The following is a 23,353-nucleotide window of genomic DNA, read 5'->3' as shown; positions in this document are numbered from 1 at the left end:
TATATAGCTTAAAGCTCTACATGAATTGTAACATAAAATTCTTATGCATAATATAAAATACTTATAATCATGTTCATGTACATAAATTGCTTTATGCATTTAATATGTATGCACATAAAATCCGTAAAAAATAATGTATGCGCATACAATATATTTTTTACACCGTCAATTAATTATAACCGTTGGATCATTATTATAAAAAAAACTATTATATCATTATGAGTTTAATTGTTGTGCAATGTCGATGTAAAGATTTTTTACACATACATCCAATGATTCGTTGTCACATCATTTAATGAATGTGACACATCATGTGTTTTTAAATACCATACATGATGTGTCAGTATATTATTGGATGCATGTGTAAAATAACTTTACACTGACGGTGCATATAAATTAAATTCAGATCTCATTATTTATTTTATACAAATACTAGATTATTAAAAAAGTTTAACTTTAACCGTCATTTCTTTCTTTTTTGACATATTTAACTCTTATCTGAGACGGATCCAGAAGCTTATCATATCGGGAGCCGAAAAATAGGAAAATAATAAAATTAACGAATTTATTTATATAGATTATTTTTATTTACACCATCAATGTGATTTTTTTTTGTTACCATAGTATAAGTACAAATTTTCCACCGCCATTTAACGGCGATTAATCTATGTCAGAAAATATTTGAAGTATACAAAGTTAATTTTTTTTCCTCTTAGCCAAATTTTTTAATTTATAATATACTAATACCAAGTATTTGTAGTATTAGAATTGAGATTCAATTGAATACATATAACATATATATGTATGTAAGAAAGGATGAGGGGGGTCTTGGCCACTGCTTGACACACCCAAATCCGTCCTTGATTATCTTAATACTTGTACATGATTGGATATAATGTGCTGATACTATAAAAAATGTAATCATAAAAATTAATCTCTAGATTTATAGGTAATAGATTTTATATTTTTACAATAAAACACAGTATAATTGCTATTTTTTCAATAATTTTTAAATATAAAACCTTTTAAATAATCTATAGAATATTTTTTTAATTCTTTTTTAATTTAATTTAAAATAAAAATAAAAATAAGCATTAATGAAAATTTAAAATATAATAAATAAAGTGGGGAAAATGAGAGGGATGAAAAAGCTAAGTGTGAAAGAACTTGAGAGATGACGAGAGGAGCGACCCTTGTGTGATTTTCCTCTTCTCTTCTCTTTCCCTGTTTATCAAAACGCACCGACTTGTTGCGTTTTTGCACTCACCACAATTTCCCATGAATAGCGCGGCGCGTTCTTCCGGTGACTCGCCGCCGAAGGAGGATATCGAGTGGGAGATGCGTCCCGGCGGCATGTTCGTACAGAGACGCGAAGCTGGCGACGATGATCATAACGACGGACCAATGATCAGCATCAGTGTCGCTTACGGTTCTTCTGACCACGAAGTTTATCTCCCAACTCAATCTACTTTCTGTGAGAGTTTTTATCTCTTTTGACTACTATTCTCTATGTTGATTTTGTGGTTGAATTTTTGAAACATTCAGTGTTTGTTTTAGTTTTCTTATTGTTCATATTGAATTTGGTGATTGTTAATGTAATTTTAAAATTGAGCTAATGGAAAAAAAGCTCAATCATATTCATATTTGTGTGTAATCGGTGATTGTTAATTTGAAAGTAATTTTGAAATTGAGCTACTGGAGAAGCTCAATCATATTCATATTTGTGTGTAATTGTAATTTTCGATAAATTAGTTCATTAAAATTCGTGAAATGAAGAATTGTTTGATGGAAACAAAATTACTTTGTGAAGTGAAACAATCTAGCTAGCCACTTGGATTAGGTTAATGATGAGGGGGCTTCAATATGGTTTATTTGAGTTTATCGACTGACGTGAGCACTTGTGAGACTGTTTTGAGACTTTATGTAAACAACTTATGACATGTTAATATGAGCTTATTGATTTTCGTATATTAGTCAGAACGGTTTATAGCTTAGTATATGAGAACAGTTTGACTTTATATTAACTTTTGTTATAGAAATAACTTATACATAAGCACTTATATGATAAAGGCTTAATTAAACTGTGTATCCAAACAGGACTTCGATATTTCTAGAATTAATTTGACTGTTATTTAGTCTGATGTTTTTTGAAATTTGGGTTGATTCTTTTTTTGGTGAATACACGGTGTTAGTTGAGTTGGTTCATCTTATGTGAGTTGATGTTGGTAGCGAGGTTCAATGGATAAGAGGTTTTGTATCTTGGTTGTTGAGTTGGTTTTGAGGGGTGGTGTTATTGTTTGATAAGCGAGTTTGCATTTAAACACAATAATACTATATTTTGTTCAAAATGGTGGACCTCGCTGTACGTTGATATGGCTGAGTCCTAAATGGTTAGCTATATTGATTTCCTTTCTTTCAGGTGTAAATTCATTTTCTAAAGTGGAAGTGGAACTTGTAATGACAATACTAGGGGTTGAAGTTTTAAACTTTTTGCCTGGACAAGCTAAGTCCTTTAATTTAATGCAAGCTATACATATTAGTGACGGCGTGTAATGTGATGCCATTCATCAATCTTTCTTTCTTACCGAACAAATATTTAGTGTTAAAGAGATAATATAATAATATCTCTGCAGAAATTTGAATTTCTAACTAAGGTATACTGTAGGTACTGTGTTACAAAGAGTTGCCCTTCCATTTAATTTGCATTGAGAATTCACTTTTATCTTTATCTATTATTAGTTTAGTGACTAAACTAGTTATGTGAGAAAATAAAAGAGCTATGTTGATTAACTTGAAAGCTTGTGACCTTAAGCAAATTATATGATTTATTTTCCTACTATGAGTGTAACAGCTTATAGTTTTGTATGCATCATTTGCATGTTGATATGGAATATGTTTGGGAAAATGAAGCTTGTTTTTTATGTTAAGATTACTAGTAGCATATACCTAAGAAGATTTTTTGTTTCCATTGGTGTGCGTCTTTGTCTTAATTTAGTCTTTACTAACAGGGGATGTTAAGAAACTGCTTGCACACAAAACTGGGTTAAAGCCTGAGAAGCAAAGACTTTTCTTTAGAGAAAAAGAAATGGACAATAAAGAGAACTTGCACGTGGAAGGTGTGAAGGACAAGTCAAAGCTTTTGCTTTTGGAGGATGCTGCTAGCAAAGAGAGTAATCTCGAGGAAGGTAGAAAACACAATGAAATGTTAAAAGCTTTTGAAGCTGTTGCTTTAGTCAGATCAGAGGTGGACAAACTTTGTGAGAGGGTGAGCCCATGTTCCGCATATTATTGTCATAATAGAAACATAATAACCGAAATTAGAGAATGACAGATATTACTGATTTTGATTTTGCAGGTGTCGGCCTTGGAGGTGGCTGTGAATGGAGGGACCCAGGTTTCTGACAAAGAGTTTGTTGTTTCCACAGAATTGCTTATGAGGCAATTGCTGAAGCTGGATGGTATTAAGGCTGAAGGTGAAGCAAAGTTGCAGAGAAAAGCCGAGGTAATGTTTATGGTGTTAAGAGTTACTGACTTAAAATTTTAATTATTTGTCAATTAACTAATGTTTATGGTAGGTCATGGAAAATGATTTCTCTGTCCCTCACTTTTGTCGCATGAATTTTGAAGCAGCACTTGGATTATTTGCTATGATTTTTGTTTAGTGATAGTATGCACCACAATATGCTGATTGCTGTTCTTTAACATTCCGGTTTAGAGTAGTTTTCTTTGATGCAATATGGCTCAATATTGTTGTGGTGCAATCCTGTGGATCAAATCTTTGTTTCCTTAAGGAGTATCCATGGAGTATCGGTATCTGATACATATTCATCCCCATTTTTGGAGTATCCGAGCTTCATAGGAATAAAATAAAATTCTTGTTGCATTCCTGCTTTCAAGCTAAATTTGTGAATTCTTACCATATCATAATATGCTGCTTTCTACACTTCCCATCATTTTTTTTTTTTTTTGTAAACTAGATCCCATTACACATCAATATCACCATGAATTGTGTCTGGTTGGCAGTTATGAAATTGATTTATGTTGAGAGTCGAAAATTGAAATGCGTTCGTCACTAGCTGGATCAGTTTCTTTATCAAAAACTTTCAGTCAACAATATTTCCCGTTTTCTATAATTTTTGTGTAAAAGGATAAGTTCATGTGCATGGTGGACTTCCCATTTTGGTAATCATCATCTATAATTGCATCATTAACATTTTCTTTTTGAACAGGTGCGTCGTGTGCAGAATGCTGTGGATGCGTTAGATTCCTTAAAGGCAAGAAACTCCAAACCTTTTAGTACCATTGGTAACGCAGCCTCAGTAACAACCCAATGGGAGACGTTTGGCTCTGGAATGGGAAGCTTAAATGCTCCAACCTCGTCATCACCATCTTCTGCAAATGTTACTCAAGATTGGGAGCGGTATGATTAGTTCAGAAAATGTTGCATCAACATGAAATTATACAGTACGTACAATACCATATTTTTGGACCTTGATTCTTCGTTTAAGGTCATATTTTTTGTACTTAAGGCAATATCTTTCAACCTTTTGATTGTCGTTGATGAATACAAAAAGGTAAATGAAGGAGCATATTCTAGATACTCCTGCCACAAACCTGTTCATGAAATTATGAGAGTTCATCAATTGTTAGTATTGATCTGGCCTGATGGCATGTTAGATTTTTTAAAAAATTCACTGTTTCTAATTTACCATAGTGTAGCATCAAGCAAAACATGTACAAATAAATTTTGTTTGTGTTGAAAATCATATTAACCAACTAAACACAAAGTAGGTATTAGAGATGTAAAAGTATGTTAACTAACTTCTAACTAGGGTCACGAAGTTGAAACTAACTCTTATATCTCTAATCGTAGGTAGGTACAAACAAATTTTAATGATATATTGTACAATAATCCTCGTTTTCTTTATTAGATAAAACTTTAGAGTAATGCATCAACTTAATGGCAAATCAGTTTGTATTTGTTCACTTTGAAAAACTGTTGTCTATTTCCATGAGCATAGTTAAGTTGTTAGAGACAGTGTAATATACAGGAGTCGAGATTCAAATTTAGGATTTTTCACTTATTTATCTTAAGGGTGAAATACTTACTATTAGGCTACTTGTTAAAAAAGCAAACTGCTGTTTAGTTATAAATTAAGAAAAATGTAATCTATAATCTACTTTATCTACACTTAAATTTGGGGCTGGATATCAAATATAAGATTTTAATTGAGTTCTTAAATTAATCCAAGATATTCAAAACAGAGACAATAATCTTTTTGTGATATGATCCAACATATATTTAAGAAATAAGATATCTAATGTAATTAAGAAACAAGTAATCTCGTACTTACTAGAATTAAGAATTATGTATCATTGTAGTTGTTTGTTTCTAGCATGATAATGGATACAAAGTGAAAAACTGTGACCTACAAGTCCAAAGAGACTGCTGTAAGTAATGGAAGACTTTTCAAAAGAGAATGAAGTAGTTAAATGCTACTCCCACTTATTTTTATTTTATTTTTTATCTTAAAAATCTAAAGATTCCTAATTACACCAATGAGTGAAAGGACATTTGTAGTCCCACGAGCTGACAGCTGAACTCACAAATTCTCATTCAATATCTTCCTGATAAAACAAACCATTTGGCGTGATACTTTTTTCTTCAATTATTTAATTCTCAATGATTCTGATCCACTATGATACTAACACCTTCCGACATGGATTAATTTAAGTTTACCATAAAACATTCACTATACGTGTATGTTTTCTGTAAAGGATCTCAATTTATTGACTGGTTTTAAGGTAGATTCCTGTGATGAATAGTACTCATCGGGTCCTGTATATAAAAAACATTTTACTTTTTAAATTCATTGTAAAATTTATATATTTATACTATATTATTGTTTAGATATATCAATTTTAAAATGAATCTAAAAAGTGAAATAATTCTTATATATATATGACCGGAGGAAGTACTTCAAAGTTATTCAAAATATATCGATGTTAATTCAAACAAAAAAAAATGAGTATCAAGATATTTTAAGATGAAGAGAAGCCTAAAGTTCTACTTTCAACAAATATTTAAATTGCCGTTGAAGTTTTAAGTGATAATTAACCATGAATCACCTATGAAATTTGTCTACAAGTAACCTGTTCAATCCAATGATCTTATTGTCCCCATGAGTTTAGCTCAATTGGTTGGGACATCAGCATTTTATATGCAGGAGCCAGGGTTCGAACCCTGGACACACCACTTATCCATCTTTAAAGGTGGAATTTCAAGCCACTAGGCTACCTGACAAAAAAAAAAATCCAATGATCTTACTCAACTCAACCTGTTTTTTATCCGAATTTGTTTAAGTGTGGGTCTAACTCGAACCAACCCCTTTAATTCAAAGTAATTTAATTCAGCAACAAGTTTATGATTCTAAATTTATGAAACCAAACCGCGAACACCTACTAATATAGTAACAAAAATTAAATAATTTCCTTATAGTCAAACCAACTTTTCACATTTATAACTGATGTCACTCCATTCTAGAGTCAACAGCTTTGGACGGAAGTATATTTGTCCTTACTAGTAGGTGTAAACAACCACCACCATCACCACAATCTTATATTATTTTATTTTTGCAGAATTTCTATTTGACCTCCTCCAACATAAAAATTAGGACCAAAACTTCATGTTGTAATTATAGTTAAAAAAAAAAAAACAACAGTTTTTAAAAATTACAAACAAAGATGCTAATATTTACAATATATTTGTATGCGCACATAAAAGTAACACTTAGACATTTTAGTTTCCACACGAAATTTTCTGGTCAATAAAAAATTGACAAATAACTTACTTCATAGATACATTAATGTATTCTTTACAATAAATTTTCAAGTACAAAATGTCAAAATCAATGGTGACTAGAAGAACTAAAAAAACACAACCAAATTGATCTAAAAAACTTCAGAACTTTAGTTTCGTAAACTAAAATTAAAATTCTCCCTACACCTTCCATACACACAATACCTAAACTTAGGACTCATAAATTAATAGTAACACCTCTTGCACCATTAACATAAGGTGATACTCCAGTGGTACCAGTATTTAATGAACCATGTCTAGTTGGATCATATTTTTCTCCATCACCCCAAAGAGCGTAAGCTTCCTCACCATGAGCCGCATCGTCTCCGATTTCAAGCTGCTCGTTGGGCATTCTCAAGGGTATGAAAATTTGTATAACAAGGAGAATGATTGTGGTGGAGACTATGTTCCATCCAATAACAAACAATGCTGCTACTAATTGTTTTAGGAATTGCACACCACCACTTCCACCATAGAATGCACCCCTTGAATTGGTCACTGGCAATAGTAGTCTACATAGGGCTGGCTCGGCGAAAAGTCCAGTGAGTAGGCCACCTAATAGGCCAGCCACAGCATGAGTGTGAAATACACCGAGAGTGTCATCAACCTATGTATAAAAAAAATCAATTGTAAGGATAATTGCTCGCCAAAAAACGGATTGAGATTCTCTACAGCAATTGTGTGCACACACCCAGGCTTATCGAAATAAACCAATTCAATTTTTTATTTGTCTGTCATAATTTTTTATTTTTTATCGAAATAGCGTGACTGCACATACTAAAATGATTACTCACAATGAAAAATTAGAGATTATTCAATGCTATTTTTAATGTGTAGTTGGAATTTATAGAAGTAAAATCTTCTTTTCAATAAAAAAAAAAAAAAGAAAGAAAGAAAGAAGTAAGCTTCTCAAACATGTGAATTAAAGTATAACTCAATTCCAACTACACATTATTTTTAATGTTATACTTTAATTCACATGTTTGAGAAGCTTACTTCTTTCTTTCTTTCTTTTTTTTTTTATTAAAAAGAAGATTTTACTTCTATATACAGAAAATCCAAGCAAGAAAAGTAGAATGGAGAGTGTCATGTTCACTATAATGTGTTTATTAATACTTCTATACTTTTCATATAATTTTAAAAATATTATGTTGATTAAAAGAAGGAGGATGAAGTCATCTTCGATATCATATTTTATGTACCATATGTCTCATTAGAAAAATATCATATACCCTATTTAAAAAAGAAAGAAATTGGACGATAAAAAAAAAGGAAAGTGGTTGGAAATTGGAATAAATTATGGATAACATAACATGGGAGCAGTGGTCAATTTTTCCAACATTGGGTGAAGTTTTACAAACACGTGAGCTAACAAAAGGGAACCTTCACCTAAACTTCATGATATAAATATCTTACAAAAAGACAACTAGGAAAATATTCATGTATATAAAATAAGGAAAGTATTATTAATTAATGCCTGACATTAGTTAATGAGTTTAATATAGTAGAATGAATTTAGTATTTGTATAAATATCAATGGTGGACTGGTGGTACGATCTACTATGAATCAATATTTGTTTTTCCAAAACATATTATTATAATACAAGTGGCCACCACTGTTTAACTTGATTAATCTTTGTAAGAAACTATTGACCACAAGGTAAATTTTCTTATTTGTATTTTCTTAAATATTTGATCATTTTTACTCAACATATCTAAATCCCTTATCATGTGAAACAATTTGATATGGATACACAAAAACACAATTAGAAACATATTACTATATACATATATAGTGACTAGTGAGTGTGAGTGTGGACTAAAAATGCACAAAAATTCTTTGTGAAGAGAAAGAGAAACTATGTACCTTTTGTAGAAGAGTTGACTTCTTATGTAAGATCATCATGGTCACCCATGGAATGCTTCCAGATAGAATTCCCATCACAATAGCCGCCCACGATTGCACAAGCCCTACATGATCCACAGACCCACCATTACCATTCATATTCATTGTCAACAAAAACTGCAATTATGGTCACTAATTCAATCATCATTATGAAGGTTTTAAATAAAGTTCCATTACTGCGAAAAAGGCCGCGACAAAAAGGTATTGACGCCTATCGTTATCGTTTTTTACTGTTTTTATATGGTGAAAAAAATCACACCGAAACGCCGTTACGACCGCGACGAAACACCGATACAACCACAAAGAAACACAATACGGCCGCGACAAAATGCTAATAGATAGAGACTTCTATTTTTTCCAAAAGAAATGCATAAAAATCACATTTTTAATACAAATATGAACATAAATTATAAAGTGTTATATCTTTTTAACTTTTTCTTAGTTCAAAACTTTACATTTATCTCATATTTAAGTTGTTATACATATATAATAGTACAAATAATTTTAATAAGATTTGTGCGATATTGTGATTAATTCACATCGCGACGACCGTATTTCATAACGCAACAGACGTAACAGCTGAAATCGCGAAATTCTTGACCCGACTGCGACCGCAACCACTATTTAAAACCTATTAATACCTACTTTTTGTGAGTACTATATCAAAATATCAGTGCCCAACAGACATTATTCTTGCAATAAATGTTCATACCTACTTTCTCCAATTTCAGTTAATGTTTTTGATGATTTTAAGAAAGGAAAATGTTAACTTGTGCCCTTAAGGCACATGTTAAGGAAGCAAAAATAGAAATTATTAAATGCTAATTTGTGTATTTTGACTTTTAAAGCATTAAATTTCTTGTATCATTAAATGTTGAATTACTATTTTGGTATATCTTATCATGTGCCCTAAGGGCAGATGTTAACAAGACCCTTTAAGAAAATATAAACTTCATTTTCATTAACATAAAATTCATATTTTCAATTTTGAAATTTGTCCGATTTAAGTTTACGAGGAGAGTCAAATTCAAAAGACAAAGATCTTAGGTGGAAGAGTCTTGTGAGATAAGTAGTTAAATGTCACATTGATCTTTTCTTATTTACTCAATGTCAGATTTATAACATCGCGACTCCATTAAGAGTCACCGTAAATTGTGGATTTCACTTTATTGACATTGACATAGTGGTAGGCTTTTCTCTTTATGGCAGTTTCACTAATTTATCCTACATATGTATGTAACTCTTTCTATAGTTCACTTGTCAACGAAAACACCAATTGTTACGACAAACTGATTAACATAGTCTCGTAACTTAACTATCACACTGAGCTTTTCTTATGTACTCAATGTGAGATTCATAGCACATAATTTAATCATACTTTTCATGTATTGACATCAAATTCAAACTCTAGTATACCATAAAACATTTTCATAACAACACTTGATTCATCCACAAAAACAAGTTTCCAATATCAAAAACAGAATAAATATTCAGCTAGAATAACAAACTGATATAAATATATACCTGCTCCTGGTGTGATGCAAACAAGTCCAGTCATCATACCCTGAACAGCACCAATCACAGAAGGTTTCCCAAAGAAAATGACATCAAGAGTAGTCCACACTAAGAGACTAGTTGCTGCACAAATGTTAGTGTTCAACACAGCAATTGAAGATGCAACATTTGCTGCATATGGTGCTCCACCATTGAAACCTGACCAACCCATCCATAGCAATCCAGAACCTGCAAGCATCAGTAACACATTGTTTGGTGGAAACCTTTCCCTATCACTCTTTATTCTTGGTCCAACCTGCACACACCAAAAATGAATGAGTATGTAGAATTACATAATTGGATCTTCTGCTGAAAAATGCTATGAAGCACCAACTCAGACAAGGACACCTGACACGACAGTGACACGTCGACGCTAACAATAGTTTGAGAAATGGATTAATTGAGTGTAATCGCATGTCTCAGTGTCGTGTCAGACATCAGACACACCTTCGATCAGAAGTGTCAGCACTATATGTGTAAAAGCTCAGTCATTAAATTAATCTAACCAATAAGAGATCAACACTCTAAACTGTTGACTTAATTCAACAGTTGAGAATTGACTTGGGAATTACTCAAGTAGCCAATATAAACTGTGAAACAATAATTGGTTAATGGTTTTTATGAACTGTACGTCTGTACTTATGTTTAATTTTTAACTGCAGAGTCCAATTGCAATCACAAGTCACAACCATAGTTATTTGAAGTTTTAGATATTTCTGCTATTCATAACTTTAATAATCACTGTCATTGCAACTATAGCCACAGAAATTTTAAAATCTTGATTGAGTATTTAATGCCAAAACCAACAACCAATTAATTCATAAATAACATAACTACCATAGAAAATTAAATAAAAACAAATCAACTCAACCACATGAAGAAAGAAAAGTACCCATTAAGCTTTTAAACAAAATTAGATGATGGTTTGTGAAAAAAATTGAAATTTATGTACTCCATGAGGAAAGGGAAGGTACCCTTTAAGTCTTTAAGCAAAATTAGAAGAAGGGTTGTTAAAAAAATACAAAATTTATGCATCCCATATGATGAAAGGAAGTTTTTTAAAACCAATTGGTTTGGCTCAAGTTGTAAATCAGCTTAAGTAAAGACAAATCATTCAGGAGAACTTAAATTTGAATCCTGAACAAAGAAAACCCCGTATTTACCTCTCGGCCGAACTCTGAATTACCAGAGTCGCTTTCTCCTAAGAACCGGAGTCTTAAAACATAATAAAAATGAAGTTTTGGAAGCAAAATTAGATGAAGGATACTGAAAAAAACAGAAATTTAAGTACCCAATAAGCAGCAGTGAAACCAGCAATTCCAGAAGAGAGATGAATAACATAGCCACCAGAATAATCAATAACACCCCAATGGTAAAGAAATCCACCACCCCAAAGACTAAAAGCACCAACAGTATAAGAAAAAATAAGCCAAAGAGGAACAAAAGCCATCCAAGCTTTAATATTCATCCTTCCAAGAACAGAACCAGCCAACAAAATCATAGTAATAGCAGCAAAAGTAAACTGAAAATAAACAAGTGAAGCCATAGGAAAAAAAGGTTGTTCCATTTGTGATTCAACAACATGACTATTCTTGTAATAGTGAGTACTTTCAGGTACTTTTGCTCTTCCAATAAGATACTTTTGTCCTAAAGCTGGTGCTCCTTTACCCCAAAAGGGTAAAAGTTGATCACCAAATGCCATTCTATAAGCAACAAGAACCCAACAGATTAAAACTGCTGCAAAAGCATAAAGTGCCATGAAAGCTGAATTCACTGCCCATTTTTTTTTCACTATGCTTGCATACAGAATTACTAATCCTGGCATGCTTTGAAGTCCAACTAGTGTTGCTGCTGTCATTTGCCATGCGTTGTCTCCTTTGTTTAACCATCCTGGTGATGTTGGAAGATATTCTTGGTATGCTGGTGATGCTGCCATGATTCTAATTCTATCGATGATTCTGCGAGATCTTGTGTTGGGGGAATGCTGCAAATACTCGTAACAAGTTTTTGTTTTAATTTTTGGTAAGTTATGGAATTTGAAATACCTTTTCACTCATATGAGCTAAAGGTATGTACAAAATTGTTTGGATTGAATTAGTTTATGATTTTGTGGGATATATGGTTATATATTATGAAATTAATTAACATGAAGTTGAAAATTTTGATACTTGGTTTGAATATTTGGAAGCTACGTGTAAACTGTCATTGGGTTCTCACAACAAGTTGGAGTATTTTAACTTAATCTAGAAAGGATATAGTTTTTTTTTTTTTATATAAAAATAAGAATAAAACTTTTGACTTTTCGTTGAGAATGATGGGTCTGGTTTAAGAATACAAGTGGAAATAAATGGGACAATTATATATCAACTTATCAGAGAAGGACATTTGCTTTTATTTGTCATTTTAAATTTATTTACACGAACAATTTTGGTTATTTTAATGAAATTAATTTTCTATTTTTATTAATTATTTATTAGTGAATACTTCCGTATATATATTTTTTTTCAATCAATAGTTATGACTATTTTTCATAAAACATTGATTAATATTACTTTAAACTTTAACAATGATAAATAAAAATGAACAGTTTTTTCTGAAAAATAGAATAGCATACTAATAAAAGTTTCAAAATTTAACTTTATTTTTATTTTGGAAAAATAATTTAGTTCACAATTTTTTTTTTAAAAAAAAAACTAGAACTATAATTATTTAATTATATATATATATATATATATATATATATATATATATATATATATATATATATATATATATATATATATATATATATATATATGTGTAAGATAATTACACTTGAATGAAAGACAAATAAGTAATAAGCTGCGCCGCTAACCCATTTTAGATGACAAAACTAATCCTTTTGAACACTACATCTTGAGATCCAGGACATACCACATTGTTATGTACGACTCTTTGAACTCTTTTCAAAATATTCACAGTCTCTAGTGCTAGGAAAGTAAAATTGTCAAATGCAAAAGGTATAAACACATGTTGATTGTCAAATCCCGCTATCTCATGTCTGACCACTTTATTTGAAGCAGCTTTGAGGGCCGCATGTCCTACATTAAAATCCCTAGTCATTAATCTCACAAGTGGAGAAACTTCAGTCAAGTTCACACATGCATGTTTTCCTCCTACCCAGGCGTACACCATAATATTGGTCGGCCTCAATGTAGATCGATCGGTCAAGAAGTTCATAGGCGTCTCTTTCTTCAAAGATACTCGTGTGCGCTTAAAAACATAAAAAAGGATATTCCGAACAAAATTAACTTTCACATTCTTATCAATGTATTTCATGTGATTTTAATATAGAAATGATGTGTTTGAATTACAACTTTTATATATAAAGTATAATATTTTAACTAACCGAGTTATATTCACGGAACTATTAATAATTGTTAAAAGAGTAAAAATATAGTGCCATTTTTTATAAAAAATTATAGGGTGATTTTGTGATAGGTACATTTATTACTCGGAAGAAGTAGATGAATATTATTCAGAAGAAGTAGATGAAATGGAATTATGTTGTATTTATTAAGCTCTCATATATAGTACTTGGTTATTGGTACACTCTGTCCTTATACCTTTCGGGCAGATGGCATCCGTGATTACGTAGTTACTTGCTAAATAGGTGTGAGGTTGTCAACTACAGTAAGTTGTACGGTAGCGTAACATTTAGCCAACTAGCTATGAAGTCCAGATACTTCAAAAATAGCGAAGTGTCGTGTCCGATACGTACTCGATACCGATATTTGTTCGATACTTTTCGATACACGTATCGGAGAAGTATTGGAAATTAATATTATTTTTTTAAAAAAATATAATTGATACTTGTCTGATACGCGTATCGGAAAAGTATCGGACAATTAATGCTCTTTGATAATGGAAAAATAAGAAAGGAGATTGATACAATTCGTATTTCCTCTTAAGTATTGAATGTTAGAGTATGGTGTTACAAGCTATGTGTTTTTTGAGTAGTACGTTTTTTTTTTATAAGCAAGTTGTTAGTATATTATATTGTTATGTTAGTTTTTCTCCTTTGTATAATTACGCATTTACGCCTTAATTTCATTATGTATTAATGTTTTAGTCAAAAAAATACATTCTTATTATTTTTTACTAAACTTTTGTATAATTACGCATTTACGCCTTAATTTCATTAAGTATTAATGTTTTATTACATTCTTCAAAGCGGATCATCACATTCAGTGCGGAGCCACATACCTTTGAGGGTATGCAAGTGCACCCCCTGAACCTTTAACATTTACACCAATTATCCTCTTTTATTACTATTTGAACCCCCTGAGTTTGTTGTGTTGCACCCAACTCAAAGATATTTTATCTCATTAACATGGCTCAATGTCATGAATTTGCTTACTTCGTTGTTTGACCCATTTCTATTTTACTTTTTCTCCACATAAAATAATAAATATTAAAAATATTTATTACTAGTATTATTTAAATGGGCTCCTGCAAGTGGACGGTGGGATTGATCCTCTTGGATTAGTTGGTCATAGGGCCGGATACCAAGTTTTCAAAAAAAAAAAATAGTATTACTTAAAATTATTTTTACACTTCTACCAGAATTTTTTTTGCACCCCCTATCCTAGGGTCCTGGCTCCGCGACTAATCACATTTAACAGCTATTATCTGTAAATTCAAAAAATGCTTGGCAATGACTCAAAAACACCACCTCCACGTTTTATACTAAAACATTATACCACTCGGGTCTTGGGCATTTCAATTTTTATGCTTCCATTTCATAAATATAATATATATATACACTTAAATAATTCAGTTATTTGATTAAAAGAAAAAAGGGTTAAATATGTATAAGGTCCCTGCACTTACGAGTCATTTGAGTTTTAGTCCCTGCATTTTAAAAACATTTCATTTTGCCATTGTACTTTCATTTTACTTTAAAAATAGTCCCCGGACCTTTTTTTGTTGTTGAAATGACATATTTTTGCTGATCTCTCACTGTTGACTGGACTTTAGAGTCGATGACTAATTTAATTTTGCAGTGAATCGATCAAAATATCCTTAAATAAGTAATTTTTTAAAAGTAAAATAAAATTAACACATCATAAAAAAATGTGTCACTTCAACAAAAAATGGGTTCAGGGACCATTTTTAAAGTAAAATGAAAGTGCAGTGGCAAAACGAAAGGATTCTAAAATGCAGGGACTAAAACTCAAATGACGCGTAAGTGTAGGGACCTTTTGCATATTTAAGCCAAGAAAAAATGACCCTAAACAGTAATACTATTAGGAAATTTCAATTCTATAATTTTTAGTTCTCTTACCCCAATCCTCCACCACTATTTGACATACACACCTTACCCTAGTTAACCTAAGCAATCTTTCTAGTACTCTTATAACCGCAGAAGAACGTCATTGTTATAAATATTTAAAATAATTTAATGGCAGAGTAGATATATATAAGTAAAGACAAAAAAAACAAAAAGAAAAAAATGACATGTTGGATTTCTTGAACATAATTTAGTTCTAATTTAATTACAATACACTAATATGCAATCTTAAAATACTTATAGTTGTTTATCTAAATACTAATTCAAAATTATTCTAATGAATAAACAAGCATTTGTTTCCCTCACAATTAGGTTTTCTAATGGAATTTTTGCCATTTTTTTCATATATTATTAATCAGTGCAGTTTTAATAACTTCACTCTTGTATTGCAATATAAAGTGTAAAACTAACACTACATGTGTTGATCAGATCATGATTCTTATAACATCTAACTAATAGTACGAGTATTTAACTAAACAAATTGTTATTCACTGTCCACAATATATATCTATATCTAGAAAAAGACAAGAAAGAAAATACAACTTTGTCTGGTTATGATATGAATGTAATAATTTTCTTACAATATGCATAATTTTCTGACAAGTACCTCAAGATCTCACTTAGAATATGTCCCATTATCATATGGTTAGATCCAAACCTATATTCACTCTTTTATCTTGCTCCTTAGAATCATCTTGTCCTTCTTTCTTTCTTTTGCAAAGATTATAAGAAGATTGAGAATACAATGAGAGAGATAAATTGCTTCCAACTTCATGATGATCCTCTATAATTCCTTGGTTCTTATGATCATCACCAATGATCCTTGAATTTAATTTAAGTGATAGATCCAAATCAAGGTCCATATTTGAAGCTTTTCTTTTCAATGTTTTCAAGTCCACTTGATTATCATTAGGCATTAGCTCTTGTTCTCTAGGCTGTACTTGAAGATCATCATTCTTGCTCAATCTAAAAGATTCATTGCCACAAAATGAGAGGAAATTATCACTTGGTTCATGGACTTTACTTGTTGATAATTCTCTAAAATTTGAAGAATTCACTTGAAAAATATTATGAACTTGCATATTATTGATGTTGTTATTATTGGTTCTCTCAATCCTTCTTCCATAGAAATCAGCTCTAGATTCATTTATTGAACTCATATGCACCATGTTTTCATACATAGCAATAGAATCATCTCCATATCCACATCTGGAAAAAGAAAAGAGACACCGATTACTATTTTACAACTGTATCTAAGAAAATTTGAACTTTAAATCTTAAAATTATAATGTTAAACTTTTTACATTGAACTAACACATCATGAATAGTTCTAAAGTTGGGAATGATTTAAGAAAATTTGAAACAAAGTTAGTTGCTAGTTATAATTTGTTCTCTGTATCTCGGGTTTAGTATCTTGTACTCGTTATAATAATTTTTTATTATTTAAATAAAAAAAGGGTTTTTGAAGTAGTATATTTGTATACCTATTTGATGAAGTTTGGTTTGGAGTATAGCCTTGAAGCATAGGAAGTTGGGTGAGATTATAAACATTTTTGTCTCCATTGTCTACAAGAAGCCTATGATCACCCAGCACTGTCACATATACAATCATAGACACACTTGTAAGCTCAAACCCTAATATAATAACTAATTATAATGGTTAATTGGATTCATACAAAAAATGAAAACCTTATTGTACCTTTATTTGTGTCAACTACTTTCTTGCTTCTATACATCTGAAAAAAGAAATATATGTGAAATAAAAGAAGTTAGTTAAATTAAACAATTATAAATAAAAAGCTAGCTAGCTCTATAGGTTGCAACAATATTTATTTATGATTTTTTACCTGCAAATGACTCTTCACATGAGCAATACTCAAACCTTTTATATTCATCAATTGAAGAACCAATTTTGGAGTTGCTCCTACACACAAGAATATTATTAACAATACATACTCACAAATTAAAATAAATAAAACAAATTTAAATTTGTCGAGTTGTTTTTCTATAGGCAAATTTTGTTTAGGAGACGAAAATGGTAAAGACTGAACTCTGGACCTCCATTATAACCCATTCGGTGTCCCAACCAAAACATCTGGGCTACTCTTTCGGGGACAAATATTGTTGAATTAATTACACTAGCTACCTAGTACTAATTAATGAGATCTCCAAAGAAAAATTGAAATTTAGCAAAGGAAAAAAGAAGCTATATGTTGGTTTGTATGTGTTGCGCGCGCGCGGAAACTTACTCTCTTGTCCACCAAGTCTTTGAACAGCATGAAGAAATCGAAAATGAAGATCAGGAGTCCAACGTAGCCTAGGAAACTTGGATCTAACATAAGGTCTCACTGATGGTTTCTTCTCAGAATTCTCTTCAATAGTACTATTGCTTGAGCTTATTCCTCCATTATTGTTTTGCTTACTTTCTTCATCTTCATTTGCTTCACTAATTTCACAACCATTTTCATTAATTGAAACACTTGTCTTGGAACATATTGAGCCACATGTTTCTTCCTTCCTCATATCCATCTATCTACTTAGCTACCTTCCACAATTTTCAATCTTCCACACTTTGCTTTGATGAGATTGAATATCTTTTTCTTGCAACTCCTTAGATATATCTATCTATTATATAATTTTCCTCCTTCATACATGGATATTGGAAAAGAAAATCCTCGATCATAAAAATATCTTAGATTGATCTCCACTCATAGAATTTTGAACACCTTCTAGGTCTCTCTCTCTCTAACTCTATTTCTCTCCTTCTCTATTGTGACCCTTTGAGATGATAAATAAATAATTTATTTTTTCATATCGTAAGCATGTTGATGTTGGTGTATGTATATATATTTTTAATATGCATGGACATCAAGGAATGGGAAGAATATACTTGATTATTTCATGTGAGGACAATATTTATAACAATTTGAGACATAATAAAATATAAACTATAGCTAGTCGATCAATATAAATATATATTTTTTATTATAAGGATATATAGTAGGGGGCCGTACATAACATTTTAATAGGCAAGAATTAAAAAAGTTTTGAGGAAAATTAGAAACATTAGTTTGATTCTTCTGATGATAATAATACAAATTTTTGCCAATACTAGTAAATTCAAAAATAAATAAGGTAAACAATAATAATGTGTACGTCTCAGTCCACAAATTCTTAGCTGCATGCGAAGTCAAACGAAGAGTTTGTCTTGTAACCAATTGATACAGAGTGTACGTACCTTTCAATAGTAAATTGCTGAATTAATCTTTTTATCTATAAATAAACTTATTTTATGTGTATAATTTTTTTTAGCTATGAGCTAATTATATTTGGAGAACATAATATCGTAAAATATATAAGTTACTTTTAGAATTTAGAATTGAATCTAAGTTGTAACAAAAAAAAAAACAGAATTGAATCTAAGTCAATCCTATAAACTCATATTCATGTCAACTGATATCTGATGTGTGATTTCTTAACATATCCCTTCACACCCAATAAGTATTGGAATTGGTGAATGAATATAAATGTTGAGTGCCCTAATAATGATTGGCCCAACAGATCTTTGAAAGACTTTAATACCATCTTAGAATTGAAAGTTATGCTAACTCAATCCTATAAAAACAGCTTGAAAGATGAAGATTGTCCTCACATATAAATTCATGTTCATACCAACTATATCCGATGTGAGACTTCTTATTAACACTAATTAATTATATGCTTATATTGATTACAAACTTGTACAAAATATTGTGATGAGGGTACACTTTATCAATATGTTGTTGGTCCTCTAAGGGCCCGTTTGGTGCACAGGATAAGAGACAGGATAGGATAACTGTATCATATCCTGTTTCAGTCCAGTGTTTGGTGACACAGCAGGATATGATAAGTTAATCCTGTAGCTTATCCTATCATGTCTCTCTAGTTAAAATTTTTATCCTGAATTTGAGCTGGGTTACCAGCAGGATAGGATAATTTTTTTTTTTTACTGATTTATTCTATAAAATATATTTTAAAATAAAAAAAATGAAAATTAATAAAATATAAATAATAAAATAATTTGATAGTAAATTAATAATAAAATAATTAATTTTTAAATATACATGTGATTTTCTCACAAGGGTAATTTTGTAATTTACATAATCTAAAAAAATCAAAATTATACTAAAATTACAATATTTTAAAGTAAACTAATTATTAAAAAATCGTAAAATATGGATATTAATTTAAATTTTATAAGAAATTAAATATAATTATTTTGCAATGGTATTTTTATTATTTACGTATGAGATATATCATATATTTATTTAGCTTATCTAACATGTATATATCATTGGGTTATTTATTTGATCATGATTCATATAAAAAATTAAACTTTTTTATTTTTCTCATATTTTTTTATTTAAAACTATATAAATTTATTTGATTACTTATTTATATTTTTTATTTAAAAAATTCAAAGTATTACAAAATAATTTTAAAAAAATAACAATTGATTTACAAGGGTAATTTTGTCATTTAAATATTTTATATATCTTATCATATTATTATGAGCAAGTATGTATTAAAAACATGATATAATAGTTATCATGTTTGTTATCCTGTGTGCGCCAAACACAAGATAGGATAACTGAGGATAACTGTTATCCTGCTGATATCATATCCTATCCTTATCCTGTTTTATATCATATCCTATCACTATCATATCCTGCGCACCAAACGGGCCCTTAAGGAAATGGACAGTCATTTGAATGTATGAAGGAAAAAAAAGTTGTAAAGTGAGAATCACACGAAATATTAATTAATGCTACATGATATATATACACACAAAAATTGAGGGGACATAAACCTAATTCAGTGAGTCAATCAATCAACAATTAGCTTCTAGTTAATTTTACAGACTAATTACAAGTCTACATTTTGGAGAATGACCAATCATCAACATGAAACCGATCCAAGAATCAACAATTCTTGCAGCGATAAAAAATCGAAAGGTTAAGACATATAAACACAATTATTTATATTATATTTTTGTTAATATGAATTACCAGCTATATATAGCTGAAAAGCATATAGTAAGAAATGAATGAATTAATAGACAGCAGTAGTAGCTGCATGTGTGCGAGACTGTAAAATGTGATGATGTGCTGTCTTTGATGCAGACCCAAACCTTTCAAAAATAATTTGTGAATATATGCTCTTTCGTCGGGAATCACGGGGTTTGTTCCTCCTTATCTATATTTACAAATTAAACTCTGTTTTCGTTCATTATTTTAATTTCATTTTTCATATATTATTGTTCACTTTTGTTTTCTTTTCATTTTCAATTAGATCTAGGTAGATATATTTATTGTTTATTATTTGGCATACATTACATTTGATCTCTTTATATAAAAAAATGTGATGTATCATATTATCAATATCGGAGTTCACTTGCAATTTATATTGAAAAAGAAAAGAAAAATCAAATCTTTTCGTACTAATGCACCAAATTTAATTAGGTTCTTTGACGGATTAAGACCGGTAATTTTAGATCAAATTGTTCATATTTAGAAATGTAAAATTTACACCGTAAAAACTCATGTCATCTATTGAAAATCAGACAGATCAGTTACAGCATTGATCCTACTGTTACTGTAGCAAATCCAATTTCGTTCTTTAACTCCTTAGTAGATGCCACAAAGAATTCCAACGAAATCGTTTACCTAAATGTGAGACTCGTAATAGAACTCTAATTCACTTTCCATACATCAATCGTAAATATGCATTTTTTCTGCTTATTTTAAGTCTATATATATATATATATATATATATATATTTTATTGTTTATAGATACGATTTTTTTCCAGCTGTTTAGTGGTGACCAATCTTCACCGAGAATCGTGTTAGATACATAAGAAAAGTTTTTTTCTCTCAACCAAATTTTATCCATAAATAAAAGTCATTGATTGAATCTTTAACTATTTGTTTAAGGAATTCAAATATAAGACAACATGAATCAATGTATTGTTGAAGTCTATATTTTCTTAGATTGTTTACCTTAGAGTTTGGTCGGATATCAGTACTCTATAAAAAAATTCATTAAAATTTAAATTTTAAATTTTTTTTACATAAAAACATAACATATAATACCAGTGTCCAATCAAACTTCGGTAGAGTATTCACCAACAAACATTTACTATATATGAACTTTTCCTATTGCACATTTCTATTTTCCAGCTCTATGTGCCTATGATTCTATATTCTTCGAATTCCTTTCGGTTCAAATGAAGAAAGTGAATTTTGATTTTAGACCACACATAAAGTTAAGCATGCACCTTTTTCATTCCTCAACCGTGTGGAGCATCTTTGGCTTTGCATGCATGGATCGTGCATGACTCATTTCAACAAAAGCATGAGAAAGGAAATCACTTTTCATTTTCTATCAATCACGAGGTTCTTGATAATGGTAGGTTTTGCAACACCAGCATATGTCAACTAATTTATCATCGTGCATGTCATTGGAGTCTCTCCATTAATTCTCATCGCGCTAACTACTCAATATTAGACACACGTAGAAGTATCTTGTAACTATCAATATGTGATTGAGAGACGGTTGGAACCACTTGATGTCAGAACTAACATTCAGATCAGATTTGGCGGTCCAGTGGGTCGGATACTGGTGGTCAAAACAAAAACAAAAAAACAAAATATTTCAATGAATCGTCTCCACTGAATTTAATGTTACTACTCAGGTCTGTTTTTCAGACAGAGCGACCGTCCTAAATTTTAAAAAATATGTCTAAAAATTGGGTTATTCTTGATGCTGAAACAAGAGATATTTTAATTGAAAATGAAAAAAAAACCTATTAGAGAATTGGTTCTAGCATTTTAATATATAGTCTTTCTAGGCATCTTTCACATTTTTATCGAAAAACTATTTAAAATCGTCAATTTCATTATAAACATTGAATTATCTAGCCATTTTATATATTTTTTACAATGATATGATAGAATAATAATGAAGACACAATTGATTTTGCATCTTGAAATGCTCATATGAATTGTTTTGTATGAATGTTTGAATATCAAATAAAAAGTTCAATGTTTTTTTTAAATAAAGTGAGGTTTTTTGTTTAAAAATAATAATATTATATCAAAATCATTTTAGTTTTATTTACATTTTATTTTTTGAAAGAAAATTATTTATTAAACTATCATAAAAAAAATTAGGCCAAATTACATTTTTGGACTACTAACTTTTAAAACTTACAATTTTGACCCTTTTGTATCAAGTCAATGCGCATGTCACAAGTGACTCACATGTCACGTGTGCATGTGAAGAAGATGATGAATTTTATAGGTTTTGTAGTGTTTTTTTTTGTGGTCTTAATGTTGAAATTATGGGTAAATATGATTAACTTATGAAGATGATGAATTTTATAGGTTTGTAGTGTTTTTTTTGCTAGATAAAAGTTAATATTTTTTTTAAAAAAATTAACAAAAATGACCAATGTGGCAATATTTATTTATTAAGAGATAAATGTGAAACCAAAAAATTCTTTAAGGGATCAATTTGAAATCAAAAAATTCTTTAAGTGACAAAAGTACTAATCAAGTCATTTGGTTATTAATGATATAAATTGTTTTCTATTTTCCCATAAGAAAACATAAATCCCATAAAGGTCCTGTTTGCATTGACTTATTTTTGAGCTAATATAAA

At 30.3% G+C, this 23,353-nt stretch overlaps 3 protein-coding genes across 3 annotated transcripts; 1 reads left to right on the top strand and 2 right to left on the bottom strand.

Moving 5' to 3' along the window:
* The first annotated feature begins 1,134 nt into the window (after window positions 1–1,134).
* Window positions 1,135–4,652, top strand: LOC123891602 (BAG family molecular chaperone regulator 4-like). Its single transcript, XM_045941506.1, has 4 exons — window positions 1,135–1,474; window positions 3,009–3,265; window positions 3,356–3,502; window positions 4,230–4,652. Exons 1-4 carry the CDS (start codon window positions 1,279–1,281, stop codon window positions 4,428–4,430), a joined length of 801 nt encoding a protein of 266 aa, XP_045797462.1. The 5' UTR covers window positions 1,135–1,278; the 3' UTR covers window positions 4,431–4,652.
* A 2,294-nt stretch (window positions 4,653–6,946) lies between these two features.
* On the bottom strand, window positions 6,947–12,559 carry LOC123890166 (ammonium transporter 2-like). The gene is made up of 4 exons (XM_045939714.1): window positions 11,611–12,559; window positions 10,290–10,575; window positions 8,727–8,830; window positions 6,947–7,466 (listed from the first exon to the last, which is right to left on the bottom strand). The coding sequence occupies exons 1-4, from the start codon at window positions 12,253–12,255 to the stop codon at window positions 7,038–7,040; spliced, it is 1,464 nt and encodes a 487-aa protein (XP_045795670.1). The 5' UTR covers window positions 12,256–12,559; the 3' UTR covers window positions 6,947–7,037.
* A 3,625-nt stretch (window positions 12,560–16,184) lies between these two features.
* Window positions 16,185–18,560, bottom strand: LOC123889845 (two-component response regulator ARR14-like). The gene is made up of 5 exons (XM_045939350.1): window positions 17,901–18,560; window positions 17,499–17,575; window positions 17,351–17,387; window positions 17,136–17,244; window positions 16,185–16,860 (listed from the first exon to the last, which is right to left on the bottom strand). The coding sequence occupies exons 1-5, from the start codon at window positions 18,178–18,180 to the stop codon at window positions 16,290–16,292; spliced, it is 1,074 nt and encodes a 357-aa protein (XP_045795306.1). The 5' UTR covers window positions 18,181–18,560; the 3' UTR covers window positions 16,185–16,289.
* Window positions 18,561–23,353: the final 4,793 nt, after the last annotated feature.

The sequence above is a fragment of the Trifolium pratense genome, linkage group LG6 (assembly GCF_020283565.1).
Source record: "Trifolium pratense cultivar HEN17-A07 linkage group LG6, ARS_RC_1.1, whole genome shotgun sequence".
Classification (NCBI taxonomy): Eukaryota; Viridiplantae; Streptophyta; class Magnoliopsida; order Fabales; family Fabaceae; genus Trifolium; species Trifolium pratense.
This window is presented reverse-complemented; position numbering and strand designations above follow the sequence as displayed.